The sequence below is a fragment of the Eriocheir sinensis genome, chromosome 68, assembly GCF_024679095.1.
Source record: "Eriocheir sinensis breed Jianghai 21 chromosome 68, ASM2467909v1, whole genome shotgun sequence".
NCBI classification, from domain to species: Eukaryota; Metazoa; Arthropoda; class Malacostraca; order Decapoda; family Varunidae; genus Eriocheir; species Eriocheir sinensis.
In genome coordinates, this window is record NC_066576.1 from 4,280,385 (window position 1) to 4,295,156 (window position 14,772).

General features: G+C 49.5%; 2 protein-coding genes across 2 annotated transcripts; both read right to left on the bottom strand.

Annotated features, from left to right (window-relative positions):
• Positions 1–2,564, bottom strand: LOC126988174 (cuticle protein 16.8-like). The gene is made up of 3 exons (XM_050846048.1): positions 2,488–2,564; positions 1,367–1,494; positions 1–433 (listed from the first exon to the last, which is right to left on the bottom strand). The coding sequence occupies exons 1-3, from the start codon at positions 2,500–2,502 to the stop codon at positions 196–198; spliced, it is 381 nt and encodes a 126-aa protein (XP_050702005.1). The 5' UTR covers positions 2,503–2,564; the 3' UTR covers positions 1–195.
• A 3,222-nt stretch (positions 2,565–5,786) lies between these two features.
• On the bottom strand, positions 5,787–7,072 carry LOC126988175 (larval cuticle protein 2-like). The gene is made up of 2 exons (XM_050846049.1): positions 6,935–7,072; positions 5,787–6,404 (listed from the first exon to the last, which is right to left on the bottom strand). The coding sequence occupies exons 1-2, from the start codon at positions 6,944–6,946 to the stop codon at positions 6,096–6,098; spliced, it is 321 nt and encodes a 106-aa protein (XP_050702006.1). The 5' UTR covers positions 6,947–7,072; the 3' UTR covers positions 5,787–6,095.
• Positions 7,073–14,772: the final 7,700 nt, after the last annotated feature.

The following is a 14,772-nucleotide window of genomic DNA, read 5'->3' on the forward strand; positions in this document are numbered from 1 at the left end:
GTCATTTACAGGTCATTTACAGGCCATTTACAGGTCATTTGCAGGTCATTTACAGGTCATCTACAGGCCACTTACAGGTCATTAACAGGCCGCTTCTTACAGGTCATTTACAGGCCACTTACAGGTCATTTACAGGCCATTTACAGGTCATTTACAGGCCATTTACAGGCAATTTACAGATCATTTACAGGTCATTTAAAGGTGGAAGTCATCGTCCACCTCGAACCTGTCCTCGAAGTCATCATCATCATCAGAATCATCAGCATCATCGTCATCGTCGGCCTCCTCCAGCGAGTCCCCGAAGGCGCCCTGCTGGCCATCGGCAAGCACGCCCAGGCTGGAGGCGGGGACCACGTTGGACTCCACGATCCGGAAGCCGTCCTTGTCAGCCACGTACCGCACGAAGAGCTCCAGGCCCTCGGGGGACGTCCACCTGGGGGGCGAGGCGTGCACGGTAGTGGGGAGGCGTGGGGAGGTGGGGTGAGACATGGGGTGACTGGGAAGGCGTGGGGAGGCGGTGGGAGGCGTAGGGAGGCGTGGGGAGGTTGGGATAGGCGTGGGAAAGCGGTGGAAGGCGGTGGGAGGCGTGGGGAGGTGGTAGAAGGCGTGGGAAGGCGTGGGAGGCGGTGGGGATGCATGGAGAGACGGTGGAAGGCGTGGGGAGGCGATGGGAGGTTGTGGGGATGAAGGGGGAGGCGTAGGGAGGCGTGGAGAGGTTGGGGGAGGCGGTGGGAGGCGTGGGGGACGTGGGGAGGCGGGGTAAGGCGTGGGGAGGCGGTGGGAGGCGTGGGGATGAAGGGGGAGGCGTAGGGAGGCGTGGGGAGGTGGTAGAGGGCGTGGGAAGGCGTGGGGAGGCGGGGGAAGGCGGGAGAAGGCGTGGGGAGGCGTGGGGAGGCGTGGACGTGCATGCGGAGGGGTGGAAGAAGATGAGGAGGAGTGGGGGAGGTGGGGAGTGGGTGGGGAAGGTAATGGGACGCGTGGGAAGGAGTGAGGAGGGGTGAGGTTCAGGGGAAGAGGCGTTCAGAGTGGGGTGAGGTTCAGGGGAAGAGGCGTTCAGGGTGGGGTGAGGTTCAGGGGAAGAGGCGTTCAGAGTGGGGTGAGGTTCAGGGGAAGAGGCGTTCAGGGTGGGGTGAGGTTCAGGGGAAGAGGCGTTCAGGATGTTGGGAAGGCGTGGGGAGGAGTGAAAGGGCGTGGGGAGGCGTGGAGAGTGGGGAGACAGACGGGGAAGGGCGTGGGGAGGGAGGTGGTTACGGGAAGGGAAGGGAAGAAGAAGAATTACATAGAATTACATAGAAGGAGAATGACCACTAAAGGGCGTACAATACCTATCTACTACTACTACTACTACTACTACTATAACACTCACCGGTACGACCCGCTGATGATGTTGTCGTCGTCTATAAGCTGCTCGTGGTGGGAGTCGTCCGTCTCATGGCTGAAGGTCGTCTCCGGGCGGGCAGCGGCGAAGACAGAGAGGCCAGCGAGGACGAGGACCTGAGGGAGATAGGAGGGGAGGTGAGGGGGGCTGTGAGGTGGGAGGTGAAGTTGGGGGCATACACTAAAGCTGCGCGTGGTGTCGGTGCTCATCTTCGTCACATTGGCCCCCTTGAACGACGAGCGAAAAGTCACCGCGCCTGAAGCCGGGGGATCCTACCCGTGCCTTCTGGAGGAGTGGATCAAGGCACTCTTTTGGCCGCTCATTATTTTTGTCTTTGTGGGAACAGCGATTAGCGGGCTTTTTTTTTTTTTTACATAATTTTTTGTTGCCCTTGAGCGGTTTCTTTAGCTGTAAAAAAAAATAACCAGGGCAGCATACCAACCGACCCCCCGACAAGTTAACCCGGTAGCAGCGACGGGCCAAATTTGTGGCTTTACCGTGTAGCAGCGACGGGCCAAATTTGTGGCTTTACCGCGTAGCAGCGACGGGCCAAATTTGTGGCTTTACCGTGTAGCAGCGACGGGCCAAATTTGTGGCTTTACCGTGTAGCAGCGACGGGCCAAATTTGTGGCTTTACCGTGTAGCAGCGACGGGCCAAATTTTTGCCATGATATAAACCCCCAAAAATAGATGATGCATAAACTGATCACATATGCGTTGATAGATATTATGAAATGGTTTGCGTGAGTGATGATTGTTTTTCTCATTTTTCTCGCTTGGAGGGACCATTAAGAAACATGATCCCCGCAGCTACCAGGTTAATTAGTAGGGGCCATAATACCCCGTCACTCACACCCATAACGCCTAAATAACTTATAGGTGGTCTGACTAACCCAAGCAAGGTATAGATGAATCCATATATCACATACTTAACACACTCACCAAGTTATAGAGTGTAAGTAGAGGTCCTATAACCCCAAACTATAATCCCCAAACACCTCCATAAGTTATAGATGATCTCACACTAACACCAAACACATTACGTTCTTAACACCATCAAACGGTTATAGGTGTTAGGAGCGGCTGATAACACCACCCCAAAGACTCACTGTAACACTTCTCATGGTGACGGTGGTGGTGGTGGTGGTGGTGACAGGAAGGTGGTGATAGAAGGTGTGGTGGTGAATGGGAGAGGTGGTGCTTTATATAGTGACCTTAAGGGAGGGATAGGGAGAGAGGGAGGGACGGAGAAAGGGAGGGAGAGAGAGAGAAGGACAAATAGGTAGGTCAGGCGGGGAGAGAAGGGGAGAGGGAAGGAGGAGGAGGAGGAAAGGGAGGAAGAAATGGAGAGAGAGAGAGAGAAAGGGAGAAGGGACGAAGAAAGCGAGGAAGAGGAGGAGAAAGGGAGAAAGAGGAGGAAGAGGAGAGGAAGAGAGAGGGAGAAAGGGAAGAAGAGGAGAAGAGAGAAGGAGAGGAAAGGAGGAAGAAAGGGAAGAAGAGGAAAGGAAGAAAGGAAAATAAGGGAGAAGGAAAGAGGAAGGGAGAGAGAGAGAGAGAGAGAAAGAAAGGGGAAGAGAGAGAGAGAGAGAGAGAGAGAGAGAGAGAGAGAGAGAGAGAGAGAGAGAGAGAGAGAGAGAGAGAGAGAGAGAGAGAGAGAGAGAGAGAGAGAGAGAGAGAGAGAGAGAGAGAGAGAGAGAGAGAGAGAGAGAGAGAGAGAGAGAGAGAGAGAGAGAGAGAGAGGGATAGAGAGAGGGAGGGAGGGGGGGGATTAGGGAGGGAGGGTCATAACATTCTTTAATCTTCCTCTACTGTTACTAATCCGCCTATCATCACCACCATCACCACCACCATCACCACCATCATCACCACCACCATCGCCATCATCACTCTCTCTTTCTCTCTCTTATTTCTATTCTTTATCTTATTTCTTTTTCTTTCTCTCCTTTACTCTCCTCCTCCTCCTCTTCTTCTTCCTCTTTCTCTACAACCTCTCCTTTCTCTTAATATAACAATCTCTCTCTCTCTCTCTCTCTCTCTCTCTCTCTCTCCCCCCACCCTTCCCCTTCTCTTCTCTCTTCCTCCTCCTCTTCCTCCTTTTCCCCTTAGCTCGTTCTTCTTTCTTCCTCTTTCATTACTCTCTTCCTTTCTTCTTCTTCTTCTCTCTTCTCTTCCTTTCTCTTCTTCTCTTCTTCTCTCTCTCTTCTTTCTTCTCTTCTCTCCTTCCTCTCCTCCTCCTCCTTTCTCTCCATCCTCCTCTCCCTCTTACCCTTCTCTCTTCCCTCCATTTTTTCTCTCCAACTTTTTTTTTCTCTCCCTCTCGCTCCATTATTAAGACTTTTAGTGGACATTCTCGGCACCTTAGAACGAGGCCAAGGGCACACACACACACACACACACACACACACACACACACACACACACAGTCACCCTTCCATCCCTCCCTTCCCAAAGAAACTTCATCAAATTTCACTAAGCCAACTTCGCTCTCGCATCTTCCCTTCATCCCTCTCTGTCCCTCCCTTTACATAACCTAACTTCTTTTATCCTCTTTCATCGTCTTCATCTTCATTTCTCCCTTTCTCTGCGTCTCATATGTTTTGGGGCTTCAGTTCTGGTCATATTCTTAAAAACACTTCAGCGCTCAACCTCACATATATGACAAGGCTTTCGTAGGCGTTGTGGGCATTTCCAAGGGAGGTAGTTGTATGACCCTTCTTCTGTACTATGAACCCTAAAGAAACACTCATTAGAACCCGACTGATCGTTTTGGGCTTTGGTAATAATTGATATGGGAGACCCCGAGCTCACATATTTGACAAGGCTTTCGTAGGAGTTGTGGCCATTTCCAGGGGAGGTAGTTTTAGGACCTTGGTGGTAGTTTGACCCTTCCTCTGTACCGTGAACCTAAAGAAAACGCTCATTAGAACCTGACTTTGGAAATAGTTGATATAAGAGGTGCCCAAGCTCACATATTTGACAAGGCTTTCGTAGGAGTTGTGGCCATTTCCAGGGGAGGAAGTTGTATGGCCCTGGTGGTAGTCTGACCCTTCCTCTGTACCGTGAACCTAAAGAAACACTCATTAGAACCCGACTGATCTCTTTGGCTCACATATTTGACAAGGCTTTCGTAGGAGTTGTGGGCATTTCCAGGGGAGGCAGATGTATGGCCCTGGTGGTAATCTGACCCTTCCTCTGTACCGTGAACCTAAAGAAAACGCTCATTAGAACCTGACTTTGGAAATAGTTGATATAAGAGGTGCCTAAGCTCACATATTTGACAAGGCTTTCGTAGGAGTTGTGGGCATTTCCAGGGGAGACAGTTTTATGACCCTGGTGGTAGTCTGGCCCTTCCTCTGTACCGTGAACCTAAAGAAACACTCATTAGAACCCGACTGATCTCTTTGGCTCACATATTTGACAAGGCTTTCGTAGGCGTTGTGGGCATTTCCAGGGGAGGCAGTTTTATGACCCTGGTGGTAGTCTGGCCCTTCCTCTGTACCGCGAACCTAAAGAAACACTCACTAAAACCTGACTGATCTTTTTGGCTTTGGGAATCGTTAATGTGGGCCCTACCTGATTCACCTTAATACAAATACTAATACTAATACTGATCACCTCCATCTCTCAAGGACAACGCTGGCACACAAACTCCTCGCCTCTCCCTGCATCGTGAAGGCCTTGCTCTTATTCCCCTTATCAGACCCTAACAAAATATAAGCCCTAATTAGACTTTCATTAAACTTCGATCTTAGTAACAGGTAACAGGGAGGGTGGAAGGGGGGGAGTTTGGATGAATCTGGGACAGTCTTGGGTGAAAGGCTGAGAGGGAGGAAGGGAAGGGTGCAGTGGGTGGGGTTTGGTAGGTTGGGTAGATGTGTGGTTGACGTATGGGTGAGGTTGACATAGGTAGGTGGATTGGCAGGTATAAGGGATGAGTTTTTTAGGGTCAAGGGAGATACAGAAGGCAGCCTGAGAGAAGGGTTGGTACGCTTTCTCTTTTTTTTAGTCATCGGGTGAAGTGTTTTTTGTTGTTTGTGTGTCGGTCTGGCTTGTCGCTGCCCGCCCGTCCGTCCGTCCGTCCGCCCGTCCGTCTGTCCAGTACCGGCTTCGTCGCCTCCTTGACCTGCCTTTCCCTCGTCAACGGTTATCCTCCACCCGTCAATCCTCACCCCCCCTTCCCCCCCCGTCCTCAAAGCCACATTCTCACGAGTACGGCTTTGTTCCCACGACCTTGCTCACCCGACACCCGACACGCCCCGCCGCCTTGTTTCACCCCCCCCCCCCCCGCCACTGTGCTTTGGTGAGTGTTGGGGGCGGGAAACCCGGGCACGGGCGGGACGGGGCGGGGCGGGGCGGGGCGGGGGTGCCTGGACGAGGAAGGCAAGGAGGGGCTCAAGGAAACAAGGAATGGAATTTGTAATCGTATATTTACAACACATAAAGGACACACTGAGCCGTGAGGAACCTGTGAGGGGTGCGGCGCCGCCACGGCCACGGCGACGACCTCATGGCGACGCTCCGGTGGTGGTGGTGGTGGTGGTGAGGCGCATCACCACCTGGTATGGTGGTGATGCGCATCGCCACGTGTGTGGCGGCGAGGCTCCTCACCGGTCAGCGTGGTGAGTGCCACGGCAAGACGAAGCCGTGGCGGGACAGGCGTGCAGGGAGGCGCGGCGCGGGGCTGGCTGAAGGCTGGGACGTGTTGGGGACGCGGTGCTCAGTCAAAGTCGAACCTGCTGTCGTCGTCGTCCTCCTCGGAGGAGCCGAAGGCGCCCTGCGCGCCGTTGGCCGCCGTGCCGCCGAGGGTGGCGGGGACGGCGTTGGACTCGATGACGCGGTAACCGTCGTCGTCGGCGACGTAACGCACGAAGTACTTCTCGCCCTCGGGGGACGTCCAGCTGTACGTGCCGGTGACGGAGGTGTCGTCGGCGATGGACAGGTCGTGGTGGATGTCATCCAGGTCCAGGTCCAGCACCCTGTCGGGGCGCGCCGTGACCACGGCCACGAGGGCCACCAGGGCGAGCACCTGCGGGGGCGGGTCAGGGGTCAGTGGGGGAGATAGGAGGAGGGGCCGGGCTGAGGGCAGCACACGGCGGGGAAGGAGTGTTACCAGTGACGGCGGGACGGTGTGAGGTGGCCCGGGGAGCGAAAGGGAGCGCTGGGAGGGGACGTGGGCGGGGAGTATGTTGATGACGCGTGGCTCAAGGGACAACTCTGAGGGGGCCGTGTCATGAGGGGCGGGGCAGCCTGAGGCGTGTGTCAGGGGGATGGCTGTTGAGGACTAAACAGAGCAGCGAAGTCTGGGGAGCAAAGCAGTGTGAGTGTGTGTGTGTGTGTGTGTGTGTGTTGGAGGGCGGGAGGCTGGCGGGGAGGCTGTGCAGGGAGGGAGCTGCGTGAGGGACAGGACGAGACGGGTGCAGGACAGTCTCACGGCGTGGACGAAGGACCATGATAGGGCAGGAGGCGTAGTAGGGGGAGAAGACGATGACGAAGAGGAGGAGGAAGAGGGAAAAAGGAGGAGGAAGAGGAGGAGGAGGACATAGAGGGAGCACTTACACAAAGCTTCATAGTGGAGGTGGAGGTGGTGGTGTTGGTGGTGGTGTTGTCGGCGGTGTGCGTGCGTATGGTACCCCGCCAACGCCGACGCCGCCTTTTAATACCACTCCCGCCGCGGCCACGCCTTCTGCATTCCCCGCCTCCCCAGTCCCCCCTCCATCTCTCCCCCATGCTTCCTCTGCCTATCCTCCTCCTCCTCTTCCTCCTTCTCCTCCTCCTCCAGCACTTCATTCATCCCGTTGTTGGTGTTCTAGTGTTGCTGGTATTGCTGGTGTTGAGTTTGTGGTGTTGCTGGCGTCCTGGTGGTGTTATGGTGTTGTGGGTGTCGTGGTGTTGCTAGCGTCTTGGTGTTGTGGTGTTGAGGTGTGGTGTTACGGTGTTGCTAGCGTCGTGGTGTTGAGATGTGGTGTTTAGGTGTCATGGTGTTGTTGGTATTGTGGTGTTGTGTTGTTGCTGGCGCCGAGTGTTGCATCATAGCGGTCAGGAGGCTGCAAACTAGAGCGACAGGACTGGAGCGGGGCAAGGCGGGGGCGGGGACGGGGCAGTGGCGGGGCGAGTGACAGGATGGGGGTGGGTGAGGAGGAGGTGTGTCAAGGTCTAGAGAAACGCTGCAGTGCCTCATGAGACGGGCAAAAAATAGTGTGGTTAGCGGCACCTGCCTCGTACGACATGTTTGTAGGCTGACGAGGATGCCGCAACGACCACGCCCTGGGATGTCTTGAGGGGAGGGTACTTGTTCTTACACGTGTCTGGTTCCCATGACGGCTGTTTCCCAAGGCCACAGAGAAGATCAACCCGGTTTTCATTGGGGGGTGATTTTCCCGTTTATGGCGCAGAGGTCGTGTAAAACTATCACCAACTATCGAGGTCCATAATTTTAGACGTATTTGGCTCCTATGACGGCTGTTTCCCAAGGCCACAGAGAAGATCAACCCGGTTTTCATTGGGGGTGATTTTCCCTTTCATGGCGCAGAGGTCGTGTAAAACTATCACCAGCATTACAAAACAGGCCATGAAAAGTCAGTGGTACAGTACTAAGGTCCATTATTCTTGCACGTATCTGGCTCCAATTACGACCATTTCCCAAAGCCACAGGGAAGATCAACCGGGTATTCAATGGGGGGTGATTTTCCCGTTCATGTCGCAGAGGTCGTGTACAACTATCACTAGGATCACAAAACAGTCCATGGAGACCCCAGCAACTTCTACAGACGACGAGAGGCTTTTCAAACAGGCGAACTACGGGTTTAAATGTCTACAGCAGAGGTTCTTTAATCCACGCGTTAGGTGAATTACTATTAGAAACAAGTAGCAGTTGCGAGGCAGTAATTGTGGGGGGCTTTAACTTGCCAGTGAAAAGATGGGGCGAACCGTTGGGGTAGGGGTATAGGGGAACCGTGAACCCGTATGACAGACAGGCTAGTATTTAGATGTTTTTGGCTTTCACAACAACTGTCACCGATATCCGCTTGCCTTTTTCCCTTCCAGTCACCGATACCCGCCGCTTGAGTCCTTCCCTTCCGATCTCTCCCTTCCAGTCACCGATATCCGCTTGAGTCCTTCCTTTCCGATCTTTCCCTTCCAGTCACCGATATCCGCTTGAGTCCTTCCCTTCCAGTCACCGATATCCGCTTGAGTCCTTCCCTTCCGATCTCTCCCTTTCAGTCACCGATATCCGCTTGAGTCCTTCCCTTCCGAACTCTCCCTTCCCGTCACCGATTTCCGCTTGAGTCCTACCTTCCGCTCTCTCCCTTCCAGTCACCGATATCCGCTTGAGTCCTTCCTTACGATCACTCCCATCCAGTCACCGATATCCGATTGAGTCCTTCCATTCCGAACTCTCCCTTCCAGTCACCGATATCCGCTTGAGTCCTTCCCTTCCGATCTCTCCCTTCCAGTCACCGATATCCGCTTGAGTCCTTCCCTTCCGATCTCTCCCTTCCAGTCACCGATATCCGCTTGAGTCCTTCCCTTCCGATCTCTCCCTTCCAGTCACCGATATCCGCTTGAGTCCTTCCCTTCCGAACTCTCCCTTCCAGTCACCGATATCGCTTGAGTCCTTCCTTTCCGATCTCTCCCTTCCAGTCACCGATATCCGCTTGAGTCCTTCCCTTCCGATCTCTCCCTTCCAGTCACCGATATCCGCTTGAGTCCTTCCCTTCCGATCTCTCCCTTCCAGTCACCGATATCGCTTGAGTCCTTCCCGTCCGAACTCTCCCTTCCAGTCATATCCGCTTTCCTTTCCTCTTCGATCTCTCCTTCCAGTCACCGATACCCGCTTGAGTCCTTCCCTTCCGATCTCTCCCTTCCAGTCACCGATATCGCTTGAGTCCTTCCCTTCCGATCTCTCCCTTCCAGTCACCGATATCCGCTTGAGTCCTTCCCTTCCGATCTCTCCCTTCCAGTCACCGATATCGCTTGAGTCCTTACGTTCCGATCTCCTTCAGTCACCGATATCCGCTTGAGTCCTTCCTTCCGATCTCTCCCTTCCAGTCACCGATATCCGCTTGAGTCCTTCCCTTCCGATCTCTCCCTTCCAGTCACCGATATCCGCTTGAGTCCTTCCCTTCCGATCTCTCCCTTCCAGTCACCGATATCCGCTTGAGTCCTTCCCTTCCGATCTCTCCCTTCCAGTCACCGATATCCGCTTGAGTCCTTCCCTTCCGATCTCTCCCTTCCAGTCACCGATACCCACTTCCCCTCAGATCCTTCTCTCGTATCCTTGTTCATCTTTCTCTGTCTCTCCGTCCGCCACTGATGTCCTTCCCTCCTGTCCGTGTTAATATCTCCTCGCCAGTCATGTCCCTCTTCATCTTTCCCCGCCACTCACCGATGTACGCTTGCCATCCCGTCCTTCACCTCTGTTCACGGTTCTTGCACTCTCATGGTCACGGATTCCACGCTGAGGCACGCTGCTGAGTGGCTCGGGGCATCTTCCAGACTCATTATGTTCTTATGTTCTTGTTGTTCAGAGCACCCACGAACGCCCACCGCTCCTTCCTCGCCCTCAGCTACGGTACGCCAAAGGTTACTCGTGGTTTTTCTTATGAATGGCTTTGTTTTATGATGAATGATTGCTTATTTTCTGTATGATGGTGAATGATTCAGTTTCTTTTTGTTCTCTTTTATTATGAATGATTTTTTTTTCCATCCAGTGAGTTAATATATTTTCCAAGTCATTCTCGCCCGATGAATCAGTTTTCCTCGTCCATTTCTTTTTTCGTGAATATATTGTGATGTCTTTTTTTCGTGCTCTTAAACTTCAAATTCTTTTTCTCTACCAACAGTTTCCTTCCGTTCAGGGCCGAGCAGCACAAAGAGGAAGGGAAGCATGGGCGCGTGTTTGGAGTGACATTGCTCTCCCTTCTCTCGGTCACCAATGTGTTCTAGATGTGTTTCACTCTCCTAAACTTTACCTTCCTTCCCCTTACTTTTGGTCAAGCAGCTCTCCTCCCTTTCGTTAGTCCAACCGGTAATTAGTTAAAGTTAAATTGTTAGTAAAAGGGTTATTAATTTATTTATGTATTACGTTTTTTTTGTTTGTTTGTTTTTTGTTTTGTTGTTGTTTTTGTTTTGTCTCATTTTTCTTTGTTTACTTTATTTTTTCTTTCTTTTCCTTTTTTTTTCTTTTCTTTTCTTTTGATGTTCTCTTTTCTTTTCTTTCGTGTGATGTTGTTGGGCCTGGATGAGCCTCCGCCTCCCCAGAAGTGACTCACCCGTCACCGAAAGCTGGATGATTGTTTTATTTTCTTGATGTTGTCTTTTTCTTTTCTCGATGTTCTTTCAGTTTTCTTTTCTCAATATTGGTTTTCTTTTCCTACTTTAAAGAGACGTACTGAGGTGTCGAAACGCTTGAGAATATGGGGCCGAGACAGACGAATTGGCCGCCATCTATCTGAGTGAGAGTCAACATGTACACTTGACAGCACAGGGACGCCGCGCCAAGACTGCATAATAGCCGTTGTTAATATCCCGTTCAGCCCATAAAGAGCGGTGCATTTGTTACTACAGACACACGGAGAGAGAAAGTCATCATCGCCACCATCAGTAATTAATAGTGCAATGCAGGACAAAGACCTTTCCCAGCGTCCTTCACCCCTCTCTCTCTCTCTCTCTGGTGCCTGGTGTTAGTGCGCTGCTCCATCCTGCGCCGGTAAAGGTTCTGAAGTGATCTCTACCTGTAACTCGTTGTCTCTTATATTATCATTATTATAAGAGGCGAAGGGGGTAGAGAGGGAGGAGGGAGTACGCTTTAAAATACCTGAAACGCTGAGAAAGAGAAAATGAAAGAGGACGAGGGAATAGAGATGCCTTAGCTTAGCTGTAAAAAACAAAAAAACAAAAGAACTGTCAGACGCTTCCAATCCTGCGCCGGCAAAGGTTCTGAAGTGATCTCTCCCTGTAACTCGTTGTCTCTTATATCATCATTATTATAAGAGGCGAAGCGGGTAGAGAGGAAGGACCGCGGATACTTTAGGACACCTGAGTCGCAGAGAAAGAGAAAATGAAAGAGGACGAGGGAACAGAGATGATTACAGAAGTGGAGGGACGGAGGGAAGGGTAATAGAGTCGGTACTGTCAATCGCTTCCACCCCCCACATTAACTATTTTCAAGGCCAATAAGGAGATCAGTTCGGTTCCAATGAGTGTTTGCTTAGTTTCATGCTACAGGAGAAGCGTCAAACTACCATGCACCAGGGTCATAAAAGTACCTCTGGAAATGCCCAAGACTTCTATACGAAAGCCTTGTCAAATGAGTGTGCTTAGGCGTCGAAATGTTTGAGAATGTCTTAAAATACACAACACAGTAAAGGAAACAACACAAGGGCAAAAAGAAGAAAACTATAATGAACAAAAATCCCGCAAATCACCGCTCCTATAAAAAGAGTTAAGAGAAGTTGCCTAAAGGGAAGTCAATTTTAGGAGGTGAAGGAAACAAGAAATGGATAACTCCGACAAACAGATTTTTTTACAGTAAAGAAAACAGAAAAAAAGAGTTGAGGAAAGGGGCCAAAAAGAGGTCAATTTCGAGAGGAGGTGAAGGAGACAAAAAATGACTAACTCCAAATACACAACATACAAACAGATTTTTTTTACAGTAAAGAAAACAGAAAAAAAGAGTTGAGGAAAGGGGCCAAAGAGAGGTCAATTTCGAGAGGAGGTGAAGGAGACAAAAAATGACTAACTCCAAATACACAACATACAAACAGATTTTTTTTACAGTAAAGAAAACAGAAAAAAAGAGTTGAGGAAAGGGGCCAAAGAGAGGTCAATTTCGAGAGGAGGTGAATTAAACAAGAAATGACTAACTCCAAATACACAACATACAAACAGATTTTTTTTACGGTAAAGAAAACATAAAAAAGAATTAGGAGGTGGCCAAAAGGGAGGTCAATTTTAGGAGGAGATGAAGGAAACAAGAAATTAATAACTGGAAATACACAACATACAAACAATTTTTTTTAAAGTAAAGGAAACAGCAAAAAAAAAAAAAAAAGAGTTAGAAGTTGCCAAAACGGAGGTCAATTTTTGGAGGATCTGAAGGAAAAAAGAAATTAATAACTGGAAATACACAACATACAAACATTTTTTTTAAAGTAAAGGAAACAGCAAAAAAAAAAAAAAAAAAGAGTTAGAAGTTGCCAAAACGGAGGTCAATTTTTGGAGGATCTGAAGGAAAAAAGAAATTAATAACTGGAAATACACAACATACAAACAGATTTTTTTTACGGTAAAGAAAACAAAAAAAGAATTAGGAGGTGCACCAAAAGGGAGATCAATTTCGGGAGTAGATGAAGGAAACAAGAAATGAATAAATACAAATACACAACAGTTTCCTACACTAATACATAACTCACCATGGACTTCATACTATCTTTTTTATTATTATTTTTTTTTACAACAAAGGAGACAGCTCAAGGGCACAAAAAAAGGAAACAATAATAATAAAAAAATCCCGCTACTCGCTGCTCCTAAAAAGAATCCAAAGAGGTGGCCGAAAGAGGGGTCAATTTTTTTTTTTTTTTTTTTTACAACAAAGGAGACAGCTCAAGGGCACAAAAAAAGGAAACAATAATAATAAAAAAAAAAGTCCGCTACTCGCTGCTCCTAAAAAGAATCCAAAGAGGTGGCCGAAAGAGGGGTCAATTTCGGGAGGAGAGGTGCCCTGATACCCTCCACTTACATACTCGGCACTATGACACACTTTCAGGGGCGTTTCTCAGTAGAGTGCGTTGCTTAATAGGTACGAGGCGGGCGAGCCATTTTTTCCTTCCTCGGACTCTCGAGCACAAACATCGCTCTCTCAACGGAGGCGCGGCGGGTTGCCCAATGGTCGTGATGAAAACTCTACTCAACTTTTTTTCTTTTTCTAATAAACATTTTTGACATAGGTCGAGAGGCATCATACGCGTTGTTGCTTCATTTTGTTTCCTCAAGTGCTATAGGCCTACCTCTTGTGCAAACCTATTTTTCTTTGCTAGGTAATCAGTTTGGGCGTACCTCTCATGGACACCTAGGGAAGCTTTCAGTTACTTTGTTTGTTTTGATCGTTACCAATGGCGCCGATCGACACTATAGTTTTCCACGTGAAACTGTAGAGGTAGTGGCGGCTGCAGAGGAGGCGAGAGGTGTTGAGAGTGTGTGGCAAGGTGCGGGGCTTGGCTAACCCCGCAGCCGCCACTACCCCATCGGCCGGTTTTACGTAGAAATACCATAGCGGCGATAACAGCCATTGGTAACGATCAAAACAGACGAAATGACTGTGAAAGCGGCCCAAGATTTCATTAGTAAATAAACAGTATGGACGCGCTTCTTAAGGGCACCTATTTTTCTATAATGAATAAAGAGTTTGGACTTCTCATGCAGACTTTAAAAAAAACAAAAAAAAAAGGAAAAATAGAAAAAAAATAAAGAGAAATAAAAAGACTAAAACGAAAACAACGAAAAAAATAAATTAAAAAAATGAGAATACAAAAAAAAAGGAAAAAACTAACACAAAAGAAATAAAAAAGAAAAACAAACAAAAAGAAAAACAACAACATAAGAGGAAAAATAAAAACGTTCCTCACAACAACGTTTAAAATGCAATCGAGACCTATCATATTTTTTTCCTCCTTAATATCATCAGTCCGACCCCGAAGACCACCTCCCCAGGGTCGGTCGGCGGGTGTTGCCTCATCTTCTTTACCATAAACTCTTGGCACCTTGATTCTGAAAGCCCCGAAGACCTGCTTATTAGACGCGGTATTTTTTTTATTTTTTATTTTTTTTACAACAAAGGAGGCAGCTCAAGGGCACACACAAAAAAGAAAACAATAATAAAAAAAAGCCCGCTACTCGCTGCTCCTAGAAAAGAAACAAAAGAGGTGGCCGAAAGGAAGATCAAATACGGGAGGAGAGGTGTCCTGATACCCTCCTCTTGAAAGAGTTCAAGTCGTAGGCAGGAGGAAATACAGATGAAGGAAGATTGTTCCAGAGTTTACCAGCGTGAGGGATGAAAGAGTGAAGATGCTGGTTAACTCTTGCATAAGGGGTTTGGACAGTATAGGGATGAGCATGAGTAGAAAGTCGAGTGCAGCGGGGCCGCGGGCATGCAGTTAGCAAGTTCAGAAGAGCAGTCAGCGTGGAAATATCGATAGAAGATAGAAAGAGAGGCAACATTGCGGCGGAATTTAAGAGGTAGAAGACTATCAGTATGAGGAGGAGAGCTGATGAGACGAAGAGCCTTAGCCTCCACTCTGTCCAGAAGAGCTGTGTGAGTGGAGCCCCCCCACACATGAGATGCATACTCCATACGAGTATTGCATACGAGTATTACTCTCTCTCTCTCTCTCTCT